Below are 26,127 nucleotides of genomic sequence, written 5' to 3' on the forward strand. Positions count from 1 at the left end.
TTTTTGTGGTTTCTGGTTTTTGGTATGGAAGCATGGTATATGAAATTTACATACCGTTTGAACTTTGGTTCTTTAGGTATATACCGAAAAACCGAACGGTTAACTGAATAAACCGAAGTAAAAAAATTATATATTTATGCTTGTTTAGTAAAAGTTTAGTACAAAATTGACATTATTTTGATACGGAGGGAGTAAACAGAATGCACAAAGTTAAACTATGCTAGTTGATTTGATTGACCTATGTTCTAGATGATCTATGCTTGTTTAATTTAATGTTGAATTCCTAACTTGGCGACTTTGAAATGTATGGTATGTATCTAGCAATAAATTCGCATTTTTTTAGGACGTGGCTAGCTCGGGCGCCCATTCGTGTGATCCGGCGTCCCTATCATATATGTAAATGCAATCGATTTCTCCTCACACACTTCCAAAAAAGGAAGCACTCTGGTCCTTGCCACCACCTTCCCTCATACCCACGCGATCCTGTTAAGTTAACGAAGAAATCAACCTAGATCTTGTCCCTACGTGCATTTATTTGGCGTTCAAAAAGTCTTAAAAGCCGTAACTTTTGATTCAAGATCGAAATCCAGTTATGTTTCAACGGTTTCTAACGACGAGTTCTTCAAAATTAGATCCCATATGGGTAGCTTTCGTCAAACTTTTTTTTCAAGGGCAACTTTGGGTGCGATGAAGGCAACTATAGTGTTATAGGGAAGCAACTTCATATTTTGGGCCTAGTAGGACTTCGTATTAGATTGGTTTGCGTAAAAACAAGAAAAAACACACAATACATAAGGCACCTTTAGTGCTACACACAAAGCAACTTCACTGCACTAGTATACCTGTGAATTTTGCTTACATTATTCCAACTTGCCTATCATGGTTGCTCACTTGCCTATTGTTGATGGTCAGTTGCCTAAAGTTGATGTTCAGTTGCCTAAATACTAAATTGCCTACCATTAATGCCCAATTGCCTGCTATTGGTAATTAGTTGTCTACCATTGCTGCTCAATTGCCTAACTTTGTGAAATAATTGCCTACAATACTATGAAGTTGTTTATCATTATTTTTCTAAGTTGCCTACAAACAGTCTGAAGTTGCCTAGATTCACCACCAAGTTGCCTACCATAATTAGCAATAGCAGACACAAAAGCATCATAAGTAGATGACTTCATAGTATTATAGGAAATTTAGAAACAACGACATACGAGCATGAATAATAGGCAACTTAGAAGTACAGGTGAGTAAGTTAGGAGAATGTTAGACAAAATTAACTAGGATACAAAATGTAGTGAAGTTGCCTATTTTTAGCACTAACTTTGCCTCTAGTGTAAAGAAAGTTGCTTATGAAGGTGATGTGATGTTATCTACCTCTGTCTTGAAGTTGTTTTCTATTACTAGTTAGTTGCTTATTTGTTGCTGATTAGTTACTTTTAACGAAGTGAAGTTGGCTTATGTTTAGCACTAAAGTTGCCTCATCTAGCATTAAATTTGTTTTTGAAAAAAATCATCAAAACGTATCATGTAAGGATTAGTTTCAAAGAGCTCATCGCAAGGAACCAGACAGTGAAAACGGTTCTTTCTGACACTTGATTCAAAAGTTGTAGCCTTTTGAAGAAAAAAATGTAACGGAATAAATAGGTGATGACGTGCTCAGACTTCGCTGAATAGTGTAGCTGCACTATCTAGCATTTATGTTGTTTTGATTATCTTTGCGATCCTTTATTTGTTTGATAAAGTGCGCAGAATAGGGAGACATGGGCAGATAGAAGACAGGTCAAATAGGACGTTGGATAAGAGAATAAAAAAGATTATGCAATTCTTCACTCTCTTACACCTAAATTAAGTTCATATTAGAAACTCAGGAACATACTTGCGTCAAAACATAACATAGACTCCAGGAGACTTGCAAGCCTCAAGTAGGTCACGTAAATAGAGTGCTACTAGTACAAGCCGCAGCAGAATTATTATTTTATTTCGTTCCAACAGCATATTGTTTCCTCGACTGTTTCTCCACTCGAAAGTCCAGAAGGGCCACCACGCTTAGTATCTTCATGCTTAGGATTGCTCAACTTCATGCTTAGGATCTTCCAGGACAATACCAGCCTGCGAGCACGCTCCAACTTTAGTCACCGACGCCTATCCATCAACAAATGTTACACCTATTAATAAGTAGTACCGCGCCAGATGATGCATACAAAATAGCACAACAGTAAAGCCCCTCTTTACTCAAGTGCATGCATGCCAACTATAGTTACTTGCTATGGAAGAGACAGAACAGTAGGAATTGTATAATCCATTGTGGGCTGTTATGTCACCCATACAAGTTAATGAAACCTAGTTTCTTACCAGACATGCTTCACCAAAAGCCCCACTTGACCGTTGTGTTTTTGGACGAGGACCTTGCTCAAAAGCTGCTTGTTCTGTCCTTGGATGCTTTCTGAGATTGGAATTTTCCGAACTCAAAACCTTATTTGTGCCTGCCCAAGAATCCATACTCTTAAGGATCACTGGATTAAGAATCGCCATGGCATAACATGCCTTGACTTGATTTTTATGTAGAGTGTTCAGTTAACAGTGAACATTACAAGGACCAAAGGTGAAGAAAGAAGCTAGTTCATGGAAGAATCTGAACTTAATTCACGTTCATTCTTTTCCAGGGAGCAACATCTTTTTATTTTTTAACCAGGACCTATATGGTGTAAAAATGATCGCTTCAAGTATTGTTATGCAGTATAAACACAAACAATTAGCCTCATTGATCCAAATTCAGTCCTGAAACTACCATCGAAATAATATAAGCAAAACAACAAAAACAGTTTAACAGAGGGAGTACTTGATGAAAAAAAGGTACATTTACATAGGAACAAAATGGTGAGTAAACAGCAGAAAGCAGCACGACCAGTTCTTATGACTGAACAAATGAAACTGAAACATGGCATATCACATACTCCCACAATCTAAGACGTTTTTTGCAAACTATGTTAGCAAAAACGTCTCATATTATGGGACAGAGGAAGTATAATATTATCAGTAATGCATGCATCTACTTGACTACACATTTGGTGTACTTACAACAAATCATATCAGGGATCAGTTGGGCAGATGAGTTCCATTCTGGTATATAAACAATCAACAGTATTCAAACAATTTACCTGCATTTGTCACTGCCGAGATACCAGCGTTTTCAGCATGGCTTGTCAAGTTCACTGCCTGTGAGACTGCAGCAACAGCAGCACCTACAACGAGTTCGACAATTAGAAATGCAGTACACGCATGTACTCACGAAGTGTAAGGAACGCCATCAAATCATGATGGTGTTGCTTCATAAAACAGGTATAATATGTGAATAAACCAATGAAAGATTGGTAATGGAAAGCTTAAGGGAAAAAAAAGGTTCCCTGATCTAGATACTTAAAACTAACTTCTGTAACTAGGGACAGACAATGTGCATATGAAGCAAACATAACTCAATGAGTGTTGCGACCATGAACTAAACAATAAATCAATATGTGTTTTGACATAATGAAGCATGACAATGATTACAGGCACATAGGTTATAGATTGAAACTGAGAAGCAGCCTTTTGGAACATAAGAACTGCATGAAATCAATAAAGCATACACTGTTATGATGATGCATATAGCCCATGTGCTAGTACAATTGATATTCTATGATAACGGAAAAAATGATTCACTAATAAGGTGGAAGTTTGCCCAAGTTTAACAAAAATAGCATGCATTTGTCACGGATGAGATACCATATATTTTAGCAGGAACTGTCAATGTACCAGACATAGTCTGTGAAACTGAAGGAACAGGAGCACCTGCAACAAATTCAGCATTTAGTAAAGGCAGCAGGTAAACATGCATCAATAAAGGGCAAAAAAGAACATGAGCCTTACGGTAACTGTAATTAAGAATTATCATGCAGATAAAATAGAAAGAAAGAGAAGCAATTAATAAAAATGATAGATTGGAAAACTCAAGGGGAAAATGTTTCAACTGCAGATCTTTTAAAGTAGGTGCTATAGATACGGGGAAAACAATGTACATAGGAACGAGAAGGTAAGTAGTGGAACAGACTCCAGCACGACATTGTACGTCCTATATTTGTTTATAGAAGGAGTACATGCTAATAGGCACATGGCTTGGTATTATACTTCGTGAGGCCAGTGTGAACTGTGAAGTAAAACTAAGTGCCTTAAATTATAATGCACTTCCTCTACGACCCTGGCCAAATATAGAAAACTAGAACTTTGGCTATTATTCGTCACCTAGATATATTTGTGAATTTCAAAACATGCCTACGAATTGTTGTGGCTAGCCTCGACAATATATAAATATCGATGGATAATTGTTGATCTCAACCACTGCACATCATCACTAAATCAAATATTACCATCAATAATGCATATAGCCCCTTGATGCATAAATTTGGTGGTTTCTAACAACGAACAATTTCAGGCAGGGGTGGACCCAGCATAAAAGGTCGCCACCTTGCCAAGTCTGCGCTTGTATTGCTAACTTTTACTGGCTCATGGTAAACTGTTCTTAATTAACATGTATGTATCATATGCTGTTGGTCATAGGTGTCGATTGACCCCGTTGCTATAGTATAGGTCAGCCCTTGATTTCAGGGATCAATTGTGCAAAGCCAAAGATGGAGGTTCGCCCTGGTTTGGAAACAATCAAGGGTGGTCACCTAACAATACCTGCATTTGTCAAGGTATTCGACATGGTCTGCGAGACTGTAGCACCAGGAACACCTGCAATGAGTTAATTAAACAGTTAAAAGTGGCAGCGAGCAGCCAAGCACTGATAAAATGCAAACACCATCATCAAGACCAATCACAACAGGGACTGCAGTTCTGTATTATGTGCACATCAAACAAACACCGATATACATGTGCATAACAATAAAGTCAGATACTTCAAATATTTTTAGAGAAATTCTACAAATAAGAGTGGGCAATGTTCATAACAATAAAACAATCTGTGTTGCAACAGAATTTAGATTGGCTGAAATACGAATGGGCATACAGGTCACAACAAAGGAATATCCAACGCATATTCCAGTATAGCACCTTAAAAGCAAACAAATGTCTGATTTTTTTTTTGTGAAGTCAGAACAAAGGCTTGGTTCTAACAAACGCGGAAAGCATGTACACAAAACTAACAGGGCTACAGTCTCCAAATCACATGTAAAAAGTGTGAAGTTGAAAGAGAAGAAACCACTAAAATTGGTTTGGAAGATGCTGTGCAGATGTGTGCCAAAAGGATTCAGCCTATTAGACAGCTAGTAAGAAGACGTCATATAATAAGTGGAGATAATAACAAATGGGATTAGTAAGCTAGGGTTACCTTCCTTCCCACTTGATTGAAGTTCCAGACCAGCCTGCAAGCTTTCATCTGAAGATGACACAAGTTGATCAGTTTATATGCATATACATGCAAGATCCGAGAGGTTTTTCGAAAGAGTAAAATCAAAGGGCCTCACAGCTTGCTGCCAAATATATCTGGATTGACAATAAGTCGAGCAAGCTATAGATGTGTAAAGTGCAAAGTAAACAAGACAAGGACACAAGAGCAGGGGCTAGTGTTACCAATAAGATCTGCGTGCCACTTCCTTGTTTTGTCTGTCAATCCTGGCACCAACAACAGTAACGATGGCTTTTAGCATCACAGATATAGAATCTACAAGGAAGTATATTGCTTAATAATAAGATGCTTGTAAATAGGGCATTGTACCCCTGTTTATCTCGTGACTGCGAGTTGACGAAGGCAGCCTGCAAAACATGGAGCATGTGCATGAGTTGAGTTGGTCAAGAAAGAGCCAGCAAGAGCAGAATGAATTCGCCATGTTTCAAGGTCATATTTTTACCTCTTCTTGGTCCTAAGGAAGATCTTGGCCAGTGTTTTAGGTCTTGGCAGGTCTTGTTCCTTGACGTGGCGCCTCCGACGGTACCTAGGCAAACAAGATTACAGGGAAATCAATGAGAGACTTATTTATTTTTATTAATTGTATCAAAGTTAGTTGCAATGAAATTGGCAGACCGGTTTTACACATTGCCTAGAATGGAATGGATCAAGTGAACATGGACAAGCAAACTAATGGAGCCGGAATCACCTGAATCCGATGGGAAGTACATCGTGTGGCATCATTGAGCCGGCCGGCAATATGACCAGGCTTTTCAACTCAGGAGCCTTGTAAGCCAAGTGTTTGACGATTTGAGAGGCCTTCCAACGAACGCGCTCCCAGTCCAGGGAGGACCTGATGAAACAGTGGTACAGATTTAAGTCGAGAGACATAATAAAGAGGAAAAATTGCAGGAATGGAGAGGCAGGCAGGAACTGAACTGAAGATATGATCACCTACCTGACTTGTTCCGAGTGGAGAATGGAGAGGACGATGGAGCGGATCCGGAGGGCGTCGTGGGAGACGGAGTCGTCGTGCTTGAGGTACCGTGTGTTGTACTTGCGGTTGAAGTAGGTGAGGTTGCGGTCGGGCACGCCGGCGACCATGCTGGCGAAGGCGGCGTGGTGCTTGAGGAAGTGGAGGAGCACCTGTGCCTCGTCGCTCTGCGGGTGCGAGGTCGGGCGCAGGAAGCGGGAGACGTAGGCGATGGCGTCGTCCCACAGGCCCTGCCGCACCAGCCGCGACAGGTGGATGACGCTCATGTACGCGTCCGTCTCGTTGAGCAGCCTGCGAGTGATTGGTTGATTGGGCAATGGCGGCCGCCGGTGAGCGAGCGAAACAGTTTAGGGGGACGGAGGGGGTGGGGATTAGGGGATGCTCAAGCACGTACCCTCGCAGGGCGTCGCGGAAGCCGTGGAGCCAGAGGTAGGTGGCGAGGCGGCGGTGACGGCACCGGCGCACGCAGCCGTAGTCGACGGGGCCGACGGACTCGCCCAAGTCGCCCACCCAATCGGGGATGACCGTGACGTGGCTCCCCAACGACGAATCCATCGCGCCGCCGGCGAGGTTGACAGGACAGCGGCGGGTCCGGCTGGGGCTGGGGATTTGGGGGGGAGCCAGCAGAGAGATTTTTTTTTTTGTTTGTTTGTTTCGGATGGAAGAAGAAGAGGAAAGGAGGGGAGGGGGAATATGTATAGAGGAGGCAGCCTCACCACGGGCCCACCACGGGAACCCGCCCAGCCCCGACCCCGCCCAAACCCCTCTGCAATGTTTTTGAAAACGTCCCTCTATTTCTTTGAAAACGCCCCCACGTCACCACCCTTAGAGCATTTCTAGCAGACCCCTTAAAACACGCCGACCCGCAAAATAACCGTTCGTTTACGCTTTCGGGCGAAAAAAGTTGCCCGATCAGACACCACGTCAACCCGTGGCCTGTAAAAAAAATTGCGGGGCGCAGCAAATCTTCGTCCTCGACCTTTAGATACACGGGGTGGGAGGCCGACCCGAGCTCGACCCCTATCGGCTGCGAGACTTGGCAGGAGGGACATTTCCGCGCGGCAGTTCCCGCTTCCCCTTCCCTCCGCCGCCAACGATCTCCCTCCACCCGCTTCGGAGAACCTTACCCGGCTTCCCTCTGCCGCCATGGAAGCCTCCCAATCGTCACCTGTCACCGTGGATGTCATCCACGCGCCAACCCCTCCGGCAGATCTCGTCACCGGCCATATCGCACCCGTCGCCGTTCAAGGCTCCACCGCGCCACCCCGCAAGTGGCAGGGCAATGTCGTTGTCCAGGGCGACGCTCCCGCAGCCCCCGCCGGGAATCCGGTCCGGCCCGCGCCGGCGAAGAAATTGAAGGTTGAGGGTGTGAAACGCAAGAAGCTTGCCGGAAGAGCTACCCCGCCAACACCTCCCCCGATTGCGCCGACAAGAACTACCCCGATGACGACGTTGTTGCCGCCGCCCCTGAAGTCGGCAGCACACGAAACAGAGCCCTCGCTCGGGTTTGCGGGCTCTGTCCGGCCGTAGCCGATTTCGGCCTTTAAAACGCGTTTTTCTCTACCCTTATCCGTGGTTTAAGGGTCGTAACTTTAAGGGGTCTGCTAGGGAAGCTCTTACCTGATGTCTACTATGCAACCTTCTTCTTGTAGACGTTGTTAGGCCTCCAAGTGCAGAGGTTTGTAGGACAGTAGCAAATTTCCCTCAAGTGGATGACCTAAGGTTTATCAATCTGTGGGAGGCGTAGGATGAAGATGGTCTCTCTCAAGCAACCCTGCAACCAAATAGCAAAGAGTCTCTTGTGTCCCCAACACACCCAATACAATGGTAAATTGTATAGGTGCACTAGTTCGGCGAAGAGATGGTGATACAAGTGCAATATGGATGGTAGATATAGGTTTTTGTAATATGAAAATATAAAAACAGCAAGGTAACAAGTAATAAAAGTGAGCACAAACGGTATTGCAATGCGTTGAAACAAGGCCTAGGGTTCATACTTTCACTAGTGCAAGTTCTCTCAACAATAATAACATAATTGGATCATATAACTATCCCTCAACATGCAACAAAGAGTCACTCCAAGGTCATTAATAGCGGAGAACAAACGAAGAGATTATTGTAGGGTACGAAACCACCTCAAAGTTATTCTTTCTGATCGATCTATTCAAGAGTCCGTAGTAAAATAAGATGAAGCTATTCTTTCCGTTCGATCTATCATAGAGTTCGTACTAGAATAACAACTTAAGCCACAAATCAACCAAAACCCTAATGTCACCTAGATACTCCAATGTCACCTCAAGTATCCGTGAATATGATTATACGATATGCATCACACAATCTCAAATTCATCTATTCAAACCAACACAAAGTACTTCAAAGAGTGCCCCAAAGTTTCTACCGGAGAGTCAAGACGAAAACGTGTGCCAACCCCTATGCATAAGTTCACGAGGTCACGGAACCCGCAAGTTGATCACCAAAACATACATCAAGTAGATCACGTGATATCCCATTGTCACCACAGATAAGCACATGCAAGACATACATCAAGTGTTCTCAAATCCTTAAAGACTCAATCCGATAAGATAACTTCAAAGGGAAAACTCAATCCATTACAAGAGAGTAGAGGAGGAGAAACATCATAAGATCCAACTATAATAGCAAAGCTCGCGATACATCAAGATCGTGCCAAATCAAACACGAGAGAGAGAGAGAGAGAGAGAGAGATCAAACACATAGCTATTGGTACATACCCTCAGCCCCGAGGGTGAACTACTCCCTCCTCGTCATGGAGAACGCCGGGATGATGAAGATGGCCACCGGTGAGGGATCCCCCCTCCGGCAGGGTGCCGGAATAGGGTCCCGATTGGTTTTTGGTGGCTACAGAGGCTTGCGGTGGCGGAACTCCCGATCTAGGTTATTTTCTGGAGGTTTCAGTATTTATAGGATTTTTTGTTGTAGGTCTCACGTCAGGGGGGTCTCCGGGTTGTCCACGAGGCAGGGGCCCACGCCCAAGGGGGTGGGCGCGCCCCCCACCCTCGTGGGCAGCCCGGGACTCTCCTGGCCCAACTCTTTTACTCCGGGGGCTTCTTTTGATCCAGAAAAAATCATCAAAAATTGGCACGTCAATTGGACTCCGTTTGGTATTCCTTTTCTGTAAAACTCAAAAACAAGGAAAAACATAAACTGGCACTGGGCTCTAGGTTAATAGGTTAGTCCCAAAAATCATATAAAATAGCATATAAAACATCCTAGATGGATAATATAATAGCATGAATACTTCATAAATTATAGATACGTTGGAGACGTATCATTACCCCACCCCACCCAGGTGGCCAGATCCCTTATGCAACTTTTGGAAAACGCCCTTCTGTCTTTCTTTCGTTGACGAGACTAGGATGTGTTTGGTCACTTGCATTGTTTTTAGGCACTTTGCATACTTGTCTCATCAGGGATTGGTTGAGCATATGCAGGCAAAAAACCAACATCTGCATGTTGATTGGTTGCCTGCATATCCTCCCCCTGCATCACAACAACGGCTCTATTCACTATGTTTGGTTGCTCGCATTATATGTGGTCACACGAGTGCACGCTTTTTGGTTGCATACGAGCATAGAGTTGTGCTCACCTTATAACCTACTTGTTGAGCTTACCCACTACTACTACACCTTACACACGATCACACCAAGCACACCAACGTCACAGCGCTGCAATGGCGATGAATTGGACGAAGATGATGAAGTTTTTCAGCCGAAACTGACGATCGACCTTGCCAACTTCAACACTGTTGCATGCCTACTTTCGCACAAACTTGGAGTAAACTTCTTCTGCACCCCACCCCGCCCGAACCCCTGTACAATGTTTCTGAAAGCGTCCCTCTATTTGTTTCGAAAATGTCCCAACGCCACCACCCTTACCCCACCATGCCACCTTTTGAAAACGTCCCTCTATTCTGTCTTTCTTTCCTTGATGAGACTAGCTAGATATCAGCATGGGAAAGTATCACATGATACCAGTCTTCACATGATACCAATTTGAAAAATTCAAATTTGAACATGTCAAAAAATTATGAAAAAAATCATGGATGTTCGGAACATATATGTCAACCACTCCTAAAAAATTCAGATCAAAATTCGAAATCTACAAGGAGAAACAAAAAAGACAAATTCATCATGAATAGTGTCGAAAGAAGACAAAAGCAAAAATGACACTATTCACATCTGAATTTGTCTTTTTTGTTTCTCCTTATATATTTCCAATTTCGATCTGAATTTTTTAGGAGTGGTCGACATATGTGCTATGAACATCCATGATTTTTTTCATAATTTTTTGACATGTCTAAATTTGAATTTTTCAAGTTGTATCATGGTATCATTTAAAGACTGGCATCACCTGATACTTTCCCATATCAGCACCCCATCCTAACTCAGGCTATTTTTATGTGTAACATTTTTAGTAGAATAATTAAATAGTAATTAAGATTTTACATTGTTAAACAGTACATTTAATTACATAATAATTAATATCGGCACCTCAGGTTGAGCGGCACCATAAACCACAATGTTCCATCTAAAACTGATGCATTTATTTTGAAGAAGCGCTCTAACAAATTGTTCTCCATTAAATATGTACTCGATCTTAAAAAAAAACTAATCTCTTAATACCTGCACGCAGTGACGGACCCAGGATTTGCTGACGCCCCAGGCGAGAAACTAAGGGCTAAAAACTACCCAAAAAAACTCTAGTTTCAAGGCATACAAAAGTCAATCTATGTTGCATAACTAATAAGAAAAACCAAACATCATATTCAATGGCAGCATTTGTTCCATGATGGGTCAACTAATAAAGCAAGACAAATCAAAAGACAATATGTAGCATAGATAGATGATACAAAAGATTGATACCAAATCAAAGGATTGGTTGATCTGAGCCTCCCATGACTGCATCTTCAATAGCAGAAGAAGCTAAACCTTCAATCATCGATTTTGAAATACAAATCAGTGCATAACATAGCAGGTAAAACTAGTTAATAATGATGCAAAATGTGAAAACTTATGTCTAGTACGAGGCAAAACGCCTTTACGTGTACGATAACCTTGAAATACCATAGTTTTCAGCTCTTGGTTGCTTAAACAGAAAACAATGAAAGCAAAAGGCTGATTTTTTTTCAATGCTATATTCCAATCAGCCGCCATGATCATTGAACCAATAGTCATGAGAGCTTCTACCATTTATCCATTCATAAGCATGATTAGTTGGTTGGCATGGACCCATACTAATGTACTCCCTTCTAGCAAGATTTCTAATGTCTGCATCTAAATCCTCAATTGGTATTCTCTTACCGAGGTCAGATTCAATATCACCGAGTTTGAGTTCAGCTCTAACATTAGGGGTATTATCAGTCGTTTGAGTTGAAGGACCTGTTTTTCGCGGTTTCGGTGTTTCCAACTTGAAAAAAAGAATGCAGTGTCTTGCTTCTTTTACTCATCTTGCGTTCCTGTAAAAATTTAGAGAAACAAAATTTTCTCAATGTCAAAATCAGTTTCTACATCTAACAAACAGACAAACTCTGGCATCTAGCAACTAAAATCATCATCAATTAGTGACAATGTGACATCTACAAACAAAAACATGGCATCAAGCCATCAAGTCATCGGTTTCTACAACTAAAATCATCGACAAATAGTGACAATGTGGCAGGAAGTGAGGACCGAGGAAGTGAGGAATGAGGACTACCTCGCCGGCCGCCGGGCAGCCTGCAGACTGCAGCCTCGCGCCCTAGCCGAGGTCTCTGCGCCGCGCCCTCGCCGGACATGACAGGCGGACAGGGCAGGAGCCGCAGAGGCGCAACCAGGGGCGCTGGAACGAAGAGTGGAAGGGGGGAGCCGGGGGGCGCTGCGGGATGGAGCGGGCCGGCGACGGCAGTCGGTGGCGGTGGCGGGCAGCGACCGGCGACGGCTTAGGGTTCGTCGGGTTGGGGGAAGAGGGCAGCTGCGTCTGGATGGTGCGGTTCGTGCGAGCGGCAAGAGGGTGAGTCGGCCTGGGCGGCTGGGCTAGTCAGCCTGGGCCTCCTGGGCTTGGAACTGGGCTACGCCCCAGGCCGAATTATTTTTTTGTTATATATAGGCCGAGAAATTTTCCCACGCCCCAGGCAATGGCCTGGGCTGCCTGGGGCCCAAATCCGCCCATGCCTGCACGGGTCACTCCTGATCTTCCCTGTGAAAAGGCCCCTCCATCAATGCCCCTCCATCAATGATTGAGGACTAAAATGTTCCCACAAGATGATTTGATGCTTTGAGTGCAATTTCCTCAAAAGGAAACCTCAAAAAAGTTTATCTTGTTCCTTTTGCTTCTTTTGTTTGGTTGTTTGTCTTAGGATTTTCCTGTGTCTGATGCAGTTGAGAGAACTTGCTTGGGATTTTTTTTATTCATCGGAGCAAGTAAAGATCAATGATAATCACTCTCACATTAATTGAATTCTAACTTTGTCCTAAGTCAAACTTATTCAAGGCTGGACCTAGTCTCTAGAAATAATACACTACGTGGTGAGTCTTGGCTTGGTAGATTTCTTCATCCAAATTTGTGTTCCACTCATTGATTTTATTTCTTATTCTTGCATTTTGTGAAGCTGGTGATCCAAAGTGCTCTGCTTAAGAAGGTGATTTTTGTTACAAGGGAGTGAATTGAGTTTGAAATGAATCGTGAGGTGTAGAAACTCAATGAAAAGTATAAGAAACTTTGAAGAACAAAATAGCAAGATAGAAAAGGTAATATAAAATTTACCAAAAAATGAAAAGGTTAGGGGAAGAGAAATGGAAGATAGGGGAAGATGAAGTGGATCTAGAGATGAATCTGGATGACATTGTCAATAAAGTTGAAAACACACTGAGCCAAGATGAGGCCGAAGAAAAATGTGAAAGAGGGCTTTGGAAACAGAAAAATGTTGATGTATGTATGTATTGTAATAGTAATCCTTGCAAGTATTCCAGTTTGCTTTTCTAGGTGCAACGACTTGGGGGATCTTGTGAGTGGTTATGGTCGTCGTATTCATAGTCTTCCATGTCATCGTTGTCAACCCTAGCTCAATCGATGCCGACACACATGGTAAGCTCACTCGCTTGCAAGAGAGGTGAGGGACAAATGTGAGAGCGAGTGTGTGGGCTTTACCAGTCAAACCTTATCCATTCGGACACGTCCCTTTCTCCCATCTGTCTCTCTCGCTTCGCTGCCGTCGCCAGCGTCGTCCGTCGCCACCGGTGAGGTCGCGGTCCGCCGCCTTGAATGGCGTCGCGGACCCAATCTTCCCGGCCGCTTGGTAGATGATAAGTGGTGGAATAATTTTTGTACTTTGTAAAAGCACTCAATTAATGCGCTCGGCTCCTTAAAGAATTATGTTTACCAATGCATTAATTACAATGCATGCATGCATGAAGTACATGCATTGATCAATTTTATCTTAAACCTTGTATGCAATGAATTAATGCATCTTGAAATCTGAACATGTGGTGAGAATAATCAAATTGTGACTTATAAAACAGGAAATCTAAAATTTTAAAATAAACCTTATAAACCGGAAAGGAGGGAGTAATAAACAGTGGGAAATTGCCCTTTGTCAAGAAAAAAATAATATTGGTGGCTGTCCCTAGTGTGGTTATTTTGAGCAATTTATTAGTTTTCATCATCTGGCCTGATGGATGGGTTCTAGTACAAAGTAAGATGGACAGGGAGAGAAATGTGAGATTATGGAGTAAACTTTGGAGTGCAGCAAAGATGCAAGAGCTGCGGGGGCACTCCTGTTTGCAGCTGTTGACATGTGGTGAGTGCGCTTGCTGCTAGAAGGTTGGAGTTATAAAACCCACAAAATGGAATTTCACCGAGGCAGCAGTGGTCTAGTGGTACAATAGTACCCTGCCACGGTACAGACTCGGGTTCGATTCCCGGCTGGTGCATGCTGAATTCTTTTTTCTGCTGGTCAGGTGCTGAATTCTACTTTGGGCCGTCATTCTGACGTTTTGCATGAGCCATCTTTAGAGAGAGGGGAAATGGTTCTCTTTTTTCCTTTTCTGGATGGCACAATTTTGATGGTATTTCCTTGTTCAACCTCCCCATCCCCCCCCCCCCCCCCCCTCCAACCACCACCGTAAAAAAGTGCGTCCTGGCCATCGAGCGGGCACGCGTCAGAGGACTAAACACGTCCGCACCACACGCTGTCGACGGTTTGAGGGTCGATGTTGGAGGTGTCCTAACCTTTTGCGTCTGAGTGAAGTCTGGAATAAATCCCGAGGTTGTAGAGGCCGATACAAATGAACCCTCACCTTCAAATCCCTGAAATTGGTACCCAGTACTTGCATATCCCGATTAATCCCGACCCCGCGTGAGTAAAATCTTATTTGGTGTAATTGAAAAGGTCTGGTCCCAGCCAGGATTGATTTTTATAGTGACTTACTGCATGGTCCCACCTAGCTATCATATGCATCTCCCCACGAGTTCACTCCCAACTAATTAGGTGCAGTGCAGCGGTGACCGGCAGCGGCGCCCGACGTCTTGCAGGCTGCACTCACGTACGCATCCATGCGTCTCCATCCCGCCATTGGTCGCCGCGTTGCTCGCTAACCACATCGCCGTTTGCCTTAGCTCGCTTGCAGCCACGGGCCATGTTTCAACTTCGTGCCCGACGCCACCTGCTTCCTGCAGTTGCTCGTAGATACGCGTGGCCCGTCGTCTGCATGACCCCGTATTCGTTGGCCAACCCGCACCATGACCCGTGTTCGTTGGACAGCCCGCATGGCCGAGCTGTGTCAGTCCTCGTCCCCGCGCAAGCCTCGACTACGCCATGAGCTGCAGGTGCCGCGTGATACCCCGGCTACCGCCGGCCAACGCGTGCCTCGGCCCCACTGGTCGCGCACGTCACCGGACGGCTCACCGTGCTTACCGTGGTTGAGCCGCGTGCAAGCCGCCGCGATGCACCAGCCACAGCCGCATCGCGCGCGCGACCAGCTGGTCGTGTCGCACTCTACCGAGACCCCGCCGCCAGCCGCTACCACTCAGTATAGCCCCACCGTCCAAAGGTCTCCAACAGCCGCCGCCTCTGGTCGACTGCCAGACGGAGTCAGCTCGGCCGTCGACGCCAACCAGTTCGCGTCTCGGCCTGCCTCGTAAGAGAGGAAAGAGGGATCAGTGGTGGAGAGAGGGGAGTTGGTGGCTGGAGAGGGAAAGGGGATCGGAAGAGGAGAGGATAGAGGAAGAAGAAGATAAGAGAAGAGAGATGAATCTGACTTGTGGACTCATACTGTCAGCAAGAGTAGCTGATGAACCCGGCTGGGATCATTTCTGTTCCCAGTACGCCAAACATGTCTAGGGTTTAAAAAGACTGGGATCGGAGAGGACATGTCTAGGGTTTAAAAAGACTGGGATCGGAGAGGTCAGGGTATCAATTTCAGGGATTTAAAGGTGAGGGTTTATTTGCGTCGGCCTCTACAAAGATAAGGTTTATTTCAGACTTTAGTCTTTGCATCTCGTCACAGTTTTGATGGTTTAGGCATCCAAGATTGATTTCTTTGTTCAGCCCACATGGTATCGTCGTCCCGGCGTCGTCACTCGACCGCCGTTGAGCGAACAATGAGCACGAGCTGTGACTCTGTGAGTGAGATGAACCTTGTACCCACGGGTCAATGGTTTGCTCTGCGTGACTGCGTCTGTATATTGCGAGCGAACAATGGTTTGCTCTGTATATTGTGAGCGCCCAGCCAGCGAGTGGATAATTTTACCCGCGAGGGCGCGGTGACGCGGCATCTCTCCATCCAGACACACAAACTTCCCCGCTCTCCGGCCGCCGCCAAAGGCACGCCATGCTCCCGCTCGCCGCCGCAAGGGCCTGCCTTTCCTCCCCGGCGCCGCCGCGGCCGAGACCCCCATCCCGAGCGGCGCCTCTCTCCCCCCTTCCCCGTCGCCGCTCCACCGCCACGCTGCCCAGACCCGCCAGGCTCCCCCTCCTCCGTCCGCTCTGGGCCGCCGCGGGCGCGGGCGCGTCCTCGCGGCCCGCGAGGGACCGCGTCATCGACTTCGGCAAGCACAAGGGGCAGATGCTGGGCACGCTGCCGCCGTCCTACCTGCGCTGGGTGGTCGCGGAGCTCGACTACGGGGACACGGCGGCCTGGGCGCGCCTGGCGCGCGAGGTGCTCGACGACCCCGTCTACGTCGACCGCGTGGAGTGGGAGCACGCGCACCGCTTCCTCCGCGGCGACTCCAAGTTCGACTACGTCTACGACGACGACGGCGACGGGCCGCTCCAGGAGATGGCCGAGCGCTTCGGCTGGGACCTCTCCGACGAGGACGGCTGGGGCCGCCTCGACTTCCGTCTGCTCGGCACCTCCTACGGCGGCCGCATCCCGAGGAAGGCCGACCGGCGCCAGAGCACCGGCAGCAGCGGCAACAGACCCCCCCGCGGCGGCGGCGCCCTGTTCGACGCCGGGGCGGCCGACGCGGACGGCCCGAGGGGCAAGAGGGACGAGAGGAGGGAGCGGATGCGGACGAGGAGGGAGGAGCAGGTGAGGACGGCCAAACTGGATGTGCTCGGCGCGAAGGCTGGCGGCGCACTGGGGACGGCGAGGAAGGCCCGCATTGGTGCGGCGGCAAAGAAGGAGATCCTGGGGCTGGGGCGCGGCGGCGAGAGGGCGGCGCCGCTGAAAGGCGGCGAGGGAGGGAACCCGTTCCCCGGCCGGCAAGCCTTCCTCGACAAGGTCAGGAAGCTCAAGGGCGATGATAGCTAGCACCAGCAGCCAAGCTAGGTGATTCCAGGATCGTTTAGTGCTCCATAGACGTAAATTTTGGCCAATTCATGGGAGCTAGAGGCACGCTGGTTCAGATTATTAGCTTGTACTTATTCATTTCGATAAATTACAACAGTTTAAAAGCTTCTTTTACGGCAACATCGACACTGTTGCTGCTGTGAACTTTGCTAGTCGATCGCGTGATTTATGAAATGACGTTGAGAGCAACCCTGTCTCTAATAGTAATAGTAATATATAATGGTGCGCCAAATCTTCAGGTACAGTTTCAGTCAACTCTTCTCCCCGGTAGCCTTCCTCGCAGCCGGTGGCGCGTCGTCCTGTCTACGGCTTGGGGCTGTCACTGAATTTCTTTGCAGTTGAGTGACGAATAAATAAACACGAAACCGACATTGTTACATGTAAGTAGCATCCAACACTTGAGTGCCACTCCTGTCTGGCATGGAGTACTGGCTGATGTGACTCTCAAAAGATCCGTGGCAAGATGGTGACTGAAACATTGCTTCAATCTAGGGTGAAAACTCTTCTTTGCACATTTATTGATCGAACTTAACAATGACGAACTCATGTCGTTGCCTTGTTGAAGATGTCGCCTCATTTATGCGTCGGCCTGGTTGGTTCGGCAATTAGAGCATCTCCAACAGCCGTCCTAAAAGGCGCGCGGCAAACTGAGTTTTTAGCACGCGCGGGACGTTTCGGCGCGCTCCAGCGGTGCCGGGAAAGTCGCGCGCGCGGGAAAAGGCGGCAGGTCGCGCGCTATTTTTGGCGCACCGCTTCCGGCGCGCCTATAAAATGCGGCGCTCGCCTCTCTTCCTCTTCCACTGCCACGCGCGCCTCCACCGCTTCCTCGGTTGCTTCCGCTGCCACGCGCGCCACCGCTCCAGCGCCCCGCCACCGACGCGCCACCATGCCGCCGCGCCGCCGAGGAGCGTCGGGCTACCGCGGCGTCCGCCAGCGCCCCAACGGCGGGTTCTACTCCGAGATACGGTCCGGCCAACTCCGGCTCGGCCTCGGCACCTTCGAGACGGCGCACGAGGCCGCCCGCGCGTACGACGCGGCGGCGTGGCGCCTAGGCAGGCCGCGCCCGCAGATGAACTTCGACGACGTCCACACGCTCCAGCAGGCGCTGGACGTCGCCCCACCGCCTCGTCTTCGCACGGCACAAGACCGTGCGGAGCACGCAGAGCGGCAGCGCCGCCTCCTCGTCGCCCATGAGGACGAGCGGACCATGGCGGAGTGACGCCGGCGCCACCCGGAGGACGTCACCTACGAGCAAGCCTACTGGGCAAGGCGCCGCGAGGAGGACACGCAAAGGCGCCGCGACGAGCGGTTGGATAGGCGTCGGCGAAAGGCTCTGGCGATATCGTTCAAAATGGTGGGCAGTCGATCTTTTCGGCTGATGATGACCGTTGGTTGGACATGTGGATCAATACCTCGGACCAGACCAGCGAGGATAGCGACGATGACGATGACGACGACGACTGGGAGTATGTAGTTGCACTATCTAGTAGTTTTTTTTATGTCGTTGCACTATCTAGTAGTAGTTTTTTTTATCTATCTATGCTATGGAACTATGTAAAATATCTATGTATCTTTTTTTTATCTATGAATTTTATTTATCGTATTAAAAAAATGTACGCAATGTTTAGCGCGCGCTGCATTTTTGCGCACTGCTGGAGCTGCGCGCGCGCTACTTTTTAGCGCGGCTGCTGGAGCCAGCGTTGTGCGCCGCGCCAAACCAGGCGATGGGCGCGTGGCAAAGCAGTTTTTAGCGCGCGGCGCATTCGGCGCCCGTTGGAGATGCTCTTAGGATGGAAATTTCTTTGTTGGTTACACACGAAGGTACACAAACAACGACGAGATCTAAGCAAATCCATCAAAGATAGATCTGCCGGAGATACACCTCCACACGCCCACCAACGATGCTAGATGCATTGTCGGAACGGGGGCTAGGCGGGGAGACCTTTATTCCATCTTTAGGGAGCCGCCGCCGTCTCGCCTTCCTGAGCAGGACACAAACCCAAGCAAAATTAAAAAAAAACTGAAACGGAGCCCTCCCACCGGCCCTTGCTAGGATCGACCGTGCCTCCGTGGCCCTAGGGCCACCGGAGACGAGGCGGACCTGTGCTGACGCCGGTGAGAGGCATGAACCCTAACTTTCTTTCTCGAAGGAGGAGGAGGCGACATCATGAGGGTGTTTATCCCTTTTTGACAGTGTTGTTGCAGAAGAAATCGACTTAGCCATAGGTGTTAAAGTCATATATCTTGTAATGGTTATGTCGTGGTTGTCTCACTTTGTACTTCTCTTGTTGATGACTTTGCCTTTGTTGCCTTGCATCAACTTTAATAAAAATGGCTGTGTGCATCACAATGATGTGAGGCTGGTGGTTTCAAGTTTCAACCTTCTTTTTGAAAGAAAAAAATTAACAGCGACCCTATTGCAAAACTGAGGTTTTAATGTAAGCGGACAATGGACAACAAACTGTGATAAACCCTCAAAGACGATAGCCAGCTAGGTGAATTCATGAACTCATTCGAATGGTGATTGAGATGTAGTAAGTGTTAAATTTCGTGGAAGTATTTGCTGATGGGATTAGTTGGCATCCTAAGCCTGGTCTTCCCTTGCATAGTTTGTGAGAATGTGAGTTGTGACCACAGATGATGGCATCGTGCGCTTTTGTTTGCATCATCACCCCCAATTCGACCGGTCGGCTTCTTATTGGCTAGTTCAAGAGATTGATAGTGTTTGAACGAGGCACCCTCCAACTTGCTTGTGTGGTCAGTTACTTCATTTTCTCTTTCAGTAGTAGCATGGAGGAGTAAACTCTAGAGATATCACTAATTGATTAAGTAATCGAATTGTTTTATCAATTCATGAGTCCAACAGATCTATTTCTTTCTGCTTCATTGTCTAGATCATATGAGTTGCCATACGTGTTTATGATCATGTATGTAATTCTTGTGGTGCCTTATGAGTTGAATAATTCCATCTATTGATGTTCGCTTGACTGTAAGTTTGGCTCGTGGATGCATAACGTATCTATATTTTTTTATCTAATCCTGACCAGGTTATCTTGATGGAACATTTATGAGTAACGGTGTGTATTAGATGGAGTGAACCGAGAGGTGTGATTAGCCTAGTGATAGAGAAGACTAAATGACATGTTACCATTAGTATTTTCCTAGATCCCCACACTAAGGGTAAAAGGGGAGTTACCTTAGATCTCAATTTGCTGAACTATATTATCGAGTTTCTCTTATGAATGGGAGTCTTAGACAAGGAAAAGAAGTGCTGCTAGGTGAACATGTCGGAGCAAAGGTCAAATGGTTTAAATCCGAACAATTTGATCCCGGGAAACTAATCATCAGATTTCAAATAGAACATCCATGTCTTTAATGATTACCTATGTTATTGAGGACTTGGATCTAGTGGCCTCATGGATAAAGTGCGTGGTCTTGTTATAGGAGCCTTCCGCTGAATCACGGTCTCGCCAAGATTGTCTTCATCAAGAGAAGGGAAAGTACATAATGAAAGTTATGTGGTATTGCAAATTGAAATAGGAATGGAAATTCAGAAGTTGATTAGGGCAAGTACATAACGAGAGTTATGTGGTATATGCAAATTGGAATTAGAATGGAAATTTGGAAGTCGATTAGGCCCCATTTTGCATTCCGCACCTATGCCTAGAATTCCTAGAGACGGTCATGTGTATAGGAAATTATATAAAAAAACTATACAGACATATACATACCTTAGTAGGAAATGGTCAAAAGTAGTCCGACCTCCGTCCGAAAATATAAGACAAAAGTTCTATAGTGGAACGTTGCATTTTTTTTTTCAGTTCTTGTATTCAATCATGCATGCCAAGACAAGTCAGGCTTGCTACTTGATTTTCGGATAGCATGCATGGAATTGCACTAAAAAAAGTGCTTGAGCTACCGGTCCATACATGTATTATTCTCCACTAGATAGTACATGGTTATGAGATCTGACTTGGTAAGGATGTCATCTGGGCACATCCATTCACATAAATAATGTAAGCAAAATGATGACCTACTATTGCGAAAAGATGGGATATATTTGAAAACGAGACATCGCGCAGACACGCTAAGGCTACTATTCCGATGGATGCAGACCTACTAACAGACCGAGGAATGTCACAGAAGGAACACATCAAAATCACTGTAGGCAAGCACATTCTCCGGCCACAAGCACGCATGCGCACATGGCTAATGGGCGTGTTGCATCACTAGCGCATGGCCCTTGGATTCTGATCCCTTTGGAGGCAAACCTTCTTCCTCCCCGGGGACATCACATCCACATATCATATGGCCAATGTCCGGACTGAAAAAAATGAAGGAATTGTGAAGCATATGTTGCAATGAGACCAGGACATGACGAGACCGGAAGTACCGGAACGGAATCTGCACACACAGTTTACCCAGGTTCAGGCCTTCGAAGAGTAATACCTTACGTCATGCTTTGTCTTGGTATTCATAGTGAAGGGATACCTTGTGCAGAGGATTACAATGATACTTGGGATATCTACCGAAAGTTGAGTTCCAGATTGGATCCCTAAAGAGGACCCTAGACCTCCCTTCATATAGACAGGAGAGGTCTAGGGCTTACATGAAGAAGATATCAGATCGATCTGGGCGTCGCCTCCTGTCTTGGGGTACATGTTCCCCGCCCTCTCCTTCTTAGAGTTCCTTGGTGCTCTTTGGGCCTGGTGGGCCCTGGTCATGGTGGAGGCCGGGCTCCTTTACGTTAGGCACCCTGGGTCTGGGACTCCTTTCCTTTTTCTTTCTCAGGGAAAAAGGTTTCCCTGTATGAGGATGACTGTAATAATTTAATCCCATCAAATGAGTGACTCACAATTTTCATATTTTTTTCTTATGAACCGGTGAAAATTTTGAAAGACCTACACCTTAATAACTTGGTTCCACGAGATAGATAGATAGATAGACAGACATATTTTATTAGGAAATGATCAAAGGTAGTATAGTATGTATGGATATGTGAAAAAGTCATACAGCGGGACGCTGCATTTTTCAATTCTTGTATTGTATTCTATCATGCATATACCAAGAAAAGTCAGGCTTACTACTTGATTTTCGGATAGCATGCGTGGAATTGCAATAAAGGAAGTGCTTGAGCTACCGGTCCATATATTATTTTTCATCCATTATATACATGTTATGAGATCTGACTTGGTAAGGATGTCATCTGGGCACATCCTCATGAACAATGTAAGCAAAACGGTGAGCTACTACTGCTGAACAGATGGGATATATTTGATAACGAGACAGCAGACACGCTAAGGGTACTATTCCGATGGATGCAGACCTACTAACAGACTGTGGACTAAATGTCAGAGAAGGAAACAAATTGCGGACTTAGCTCTCTGCAGCGTTGCGTACTACACGTCAAAATCACTGTAGGCAAGCACATTCTCCGGCCACAAGCACGCATGCGCACATGGCTAATGGGCGTGTTGCATCACTAACGCATGGCCTTTGGATTCTGATCCCTTCCGAGCCGAACCTTCTTCCTCGCCGGGGACATCACATCCACATATCATATGGCCAATGTCCGGACTGAAAAAAATGAAGGAATTGTGAAGCATATGGTGCAATGAGACCGGGACCTGGTAGAGAGTTGAAAACGCGCATGCGCCTCCACTTATAAGTAGTCCTGCCCAATGGCCACCAACACACACACACACACACACACACACACACACCAAGCGATCGAGAAACCAATCGAGAGTGCAGCCTGAAGCAAGCTATATATTCCAGTTAGCTCAGAGACCATCATCACGGTCATGGGGTGCCTTGTTATGGTCACCATACTGCAAGTGTGCTTGATCATCAGTGCCGCCGCCGCTGGCCCGCGCAAGATGGCGAGGCTGGTGCCGGCGATGTACGTGTTCGGGGACTCGACGCTGGACGTGGGCAACAACAACTACCTGCCGGGGCCGAACGTGCCCAGGGCCAACACGCCCCTCAACGGCGTCGACTTCCCCGGCGGCGCCCGGGCGACGGGGCGGTTCAGCAACGGCTACCACGTCGCCGACTTCATCGGTACGTATCTAAGCCATCGGTCGTACATGAGTATATCAATTCAAGATGCGTCACTGATCGTTTAACGTGCAACCATGTATGCAGCAATAAAACTGGGACTGAAGGAGAGCCCGCCGGCGTACCTGTCGCTCGCGCCACGCCCCAGCGACCTGCTCCTCAGCGCTCTCGCCACAGGCGTGAGCTATGCTTCTGCCGGAGCCGGCATCCTGGACTCCACCGTAAGTTTATTTTGGCCCATCTTTTGCACGTGCATGTTACCATCCATCACGAGTTCCACACGCACGTACGCATGGAGATAAGTGAATAAAGCTAATAATGCATGCAGAACGCGGGGAACAATATCCCGCTGTCGAAGCAGGTGCGGTACATGGAGTCAACCAAGGCCGCCATGGAGGCCAGGGTGGGCAAAGCCGCGGCGCGCCTCCTGCTCTCGAGGTCCTTCTTCCTCTTCAGCGTCGGCAGCAACGACATCTCCGTGTTCGCGGCCGCGCCGGGCGACGTCGCCGCGCTGTATGCCAGCCTCATCTCCGGCTACTCCACCGCCATCACGGACCTGTACGGCATGGGCGCGAGGAAGTTCGGGATCGTCAACGTGGGGCTGCTGGGCTGCGTGCCGGCGGCGCGGGCTCTCAGCGCGACGGGCGCGTGCAACGACGGGCTCAACCAGTTGTCGGCCGGCTTCAACGACAAGCTCAGGTCCCTCATGGCCGGCCTCGCCGCCCGGCTGCCGGGCCTCGACTACTCCCTCGCCGACAACTACAACCTCTCACAAGTCACCTTCGCCAACCCAGCGGCATCCGGTACGTACGCCGTGCCTTACCTCTTTTCCATGGATACGGATGAGTACTTGATTTGCAAATACCTAACTTCTGGAAGGAAGTTAAACTCTTAATGATGAGCATTAGCAGCAAGCACTTGTACTAATCCACGTGATTTGATTTGATGGTGCAGGGTACGTGAACATAGACAGCGCGTGCTGCGGGAGCGGGAGGATGGGGGCGGACAGCGACTGCCTGCCTAACTCCACGACGTGCGCCGACCACGACCGCTTCGTCTTCTGGGACCGGGGGCATCCCTCGCAGCGCGCCGGAGAGCTCAGCGCCGCCGCATACTTGGACGGAGCGGCCGGGTTCACCGCGCCCATCAGCTTCGACCAGCTGGCCCGCAAAGATTTAGCTATCCAGCTAGGGTGCCACTCCACACGCGCATGCTATGCACTCCGCACGTTCATCCACTTGTTTTTTCACAGATATAGTATAAAGCTGCTACTCCTAGTAGATTAATTAATAATTAGCCGCGCAACAGAGTGATTCAGAGTGTCAGAAGGCGAAATATATGTGCAAGCACAGTCAGGAATCTCTGTCTGGCTCTGATGTTAGCGCAGGGAAAAATAAACAACACTACACCAGGTTTCTCCTCAACGTCGGTTTCTCCTCAACGTCAGTTTCTCCTGTCTACAAATTGGTCTTTGAATTACTATATCTGAAATCATTTTTGTATGGTGAAATATCTGAAATATTCTTGATTATTCTTTAGATTTTTTTGCATGGAGTTATTTTTTAGAGTTGTGATCTGGTACGAGCGTACGGTTGACTGTTGTGGTTTACAGTCAATCTTAGCCATTGACTTATGACTAGATACCACCCAGTGATGCTAAAGATTGACTTGGTACTCAATCACCTGTGGAGAGGCTCAGATGCCCAGTATTTCAACCATTGGGATATTTCCTACGAGATCCTTTGGATATCGAGGTGTAAAGTTCCAAGGAATACATCCCTACGCCCCTCATTTACATAAAGATTAGGTGAATGCCCGTGCGTTGCAACGGGATACAAAATATGGAGTATTAAGAAATGATAATCAAGGTTATAATTCAACTTCATGGGTATTACATTTAACTTCCACCTCTACTATGACCAATGTGCACCTGAAAAGTATTGCAGCCTGTTTGTTTCCACAGGGTACATATAATCATGTGAATGCATCAAGCAAATGCCATCCTATTTTCTAGCATAGGACTGGCTCCATTCATCTACTGGGACCACTATAAGCCCCGTTCCTTCCTTTTCATTGACATCTCCAAACACACCCTCTTGGAAGTAGCCCCACACTACTAATCAAATGCACTAATAAGGGAATTGGTACTACTGACATGATAAATAATGTGATCTAAAATAAACACGAATTCCTTGGATATGAACTATAATAATCAAACGAGAAGTTGGATCTGGGGGATCTTGAATAAAGCTGGACCGGTGACCCCAGATTGAAGAAAATAATTGTACAATGAAATAACAAAGAAAAAGGATATGCTTCGACGAGCACCGCAATATCCGCAATGGAAAAGCTATTGTGACACAAAAAATGGAAAAACATTGGATTCAATGGATACTTTGTAATGTCTCTATGAAGTAAGGGCAAATGATAACTTGCATGAACTGGTTGTAAAATTAAATTGCAGCCAGCGGCAACAAAATCATAGCGAAGGTTGATGCGCTTCCTACAACACAAAAAAACAGAATAGACCGTTAGAGAGCAACATAGGGGAATAATAAAGGGGGAAGTAGAAAGAGAACCCGAAAACAATAATCCACTTCGGAGCCCGGGTTCAGATGAGCCCGGTGAAGTAAAATCGCAAAAAATACAAAAATAAATCAAAAAATCCAACCCAAAAAATTGCAAGCGAGATGCGCATGTGCGTGATGTTCGTGCAATTTTTGGTGATAATTGGAAATTCGAAACGTGCGTGGCAAAAAAGATAAATCTGTACTGTTTCTGAGATGTTTCTCTCAAACCGGATTTTTTTGCCACGAGCTCCTCGAATTTCCAAATGTCACCAAAATTTG

General features: G+C 46.7%; 4 protein-coding genes across 6 annotated transcripts; 3 read left to right on the forward strand and 1 right to left on the reverse strand.

Moving 5' to 3' along the window:
* Positions 1-1,831: 1,831 nt before the first annotated feature.
* Positions 1,832-7,075, reverse strand: LOC109739365 (uncharacterized). 3 transcript variants are annotated; one of them, XM_040387620.3, is made up of 12 exons: positions 6,808-7,075; positions 6,378-6,704; positions 6,129-6,272; positions 5,883-5,966; positions 5,750-5,787; positions 5,605-5,646; positions 5,363-5,410; positions 4,714-4,767; positions 3,790-3,825; positions 3,156-3,239; positions 2,350-2,480; positions 1,832-2,139 (listed from the first exon to the last, which is right to left on the reverse strand). In XM_040387620.3, exons 1-12 carry the CDS (start codon positions 6,966-6,968, stop codon positions 2,059-2,061), a joined length of 1,230 nt encoding a protein of 409 aa, XP_040243554.1. In that variant the 5' UTR covers positions 6,969-7,075; the 3' UTR covers positions 1,832-2,058. The 3 variants fall into 3 exon arrangements, with proteins under 3 accessions (XP_040243554.1, XP_040243555.1, XP_040243553.1); XM_040387621.3 differs by having other exon boundaries at positions 1,832-2,106; positions 3,760-3,825; XM_040387619.3 differs by having other exon boundaries at positions 3,760-3,825.
* An 8,973-nt stretch (positions 7,076-16,048) lies between these two features.
* LOC109756311 (uncharacterized) lies at positions 16,049-17,407 on the forward strand. Its single transcript, XM_020315169.4, has 2 exons — positions 16,049-17,197; positions 17,316-17,407. The coding sequence occupies exon 1, from the start codon at positions 16,259-16,261 to the stop codon at positions 17,177-17,179; it is 921 nt and encodes a 306-aa protein (XP_020170758.1). The 5' UTR covers positions 16,049-16,258; the 3' UTR covers positions 17,180-17,197; positions 17,316-17,407.
* Positions 17,408-18,104: 697 nt separating this feature from the next.
* Positions 18,105-18,437, forward strand: LOC109756315 (ethylene-responsive transcription factor ERF109-like). Its single transcript, XM_020315174.1, has one exon. The coding sequence runs from the start codon at positions 18,105-18,107 to the stop codon at positions 18,435-18,437; it is 333 nt and encodes a 110-aa protein (XP_020170763.1).
* Positions 18,438-22,840: 4,403 nt separating this feature from the next.
* On the forward strand, positions 22,841-24,646 carry LOC109756310 (GDSL esterase/lipase At5g55050). The gene is made up of 4 exons (XM_020315168.4): positions 22,841-23,281; positions 23,366-23,499; positions 23,607-24,081; positions 24,233-24,646. The coding sequence occupies exons 1-4, from the start codon at positions 23,023-23,025 to the stop codon at positions 24,562-24,564; spliced, it is 1,200 nt and encodes a 399-aa protein (XP_020170757.1). The 5' UTR covers positions 22,841-23,022; the 3' UTR covers positions 24,565-24,646.
* Positions 24,647-26,127: the final 1,481 nt, after the last annotated feature.

The sequence above is a fragment of the Aegilops tauschii genome, chromosome 4 (genome assembly GCF_002575655.3).
Source record: "Aegilops tauschii subsp. strangulata cultivar AL8/78 chromosome 4, Aet v6.0, whole genome shotgun sequence".
Taxonomy (NCBI): Eukaryota; Viridiplantae; Streptophyta; class Magnoliopsida; order Poales; family Poaceae; genus Aegilops; species Aegilops tauschii.

Excerpts from the sequence above, each read along its gene's own strand:
- LOC109739365 (XM_040387619.3), bottom strand. The coding sequence starts at position 6,968 with ATGGATTCGTCGTTGGGGAGCCACGTCACGGTCATCCCCGATTGGGTG. Across the intron at positions 5,647-5,749 it reads CAGTCACGAGATAAACAGGG|GATTGACAGACAAAACAAGG; the intron begins GTACAATGCCCT and ends TGTTGGTGCCAG. Across the intron at positions 2,140-2,349 it reads CTTTTGGTGAAGCATGTCTG|GCGTCGGTGACTAAAGTTGG; the intron begins GTAAGAAACTAG and ends GTTGATGGATAG.
- LOC109756311 (XM_020315169.4), top strand. The coding sequence starts at position 16,259 with ATGCTCCCGCTCGCCGCCGCAAGGGCCTGCCTTTCCTCCCCGGCGCCG.
- LOC109756315 (XM_020315174.1), top strand. The coding sequence starts at position 18,105 with ATGCCGCCGCGCCGCCGAGGAGCGTCGGGCTACCGCGGCGTCCGCCAG.
- LOC109756310 (XM_020315168.4), top strand. The coding sequence starts at position 23,023 with ATGGGGTGCCTTGTTATGGTCACCATACTGCAAGTGTGCTTGATCATC. Across the intron at positions 23,282-23,365 it reads CCACGTCGCCGACTTCATCG|CAATAAAACTGGGACTGAAG; the intron begins GTACGTATCTAA and ends CCATGTATGCAG. Across the intron at positions 23,500-23,606 it reads CCGGCATCCTGGACTCCACC|AACGCGGGGAACAATATCCC; the intron begins GTAAGTTTATTT and ends TAATGCATGCAG.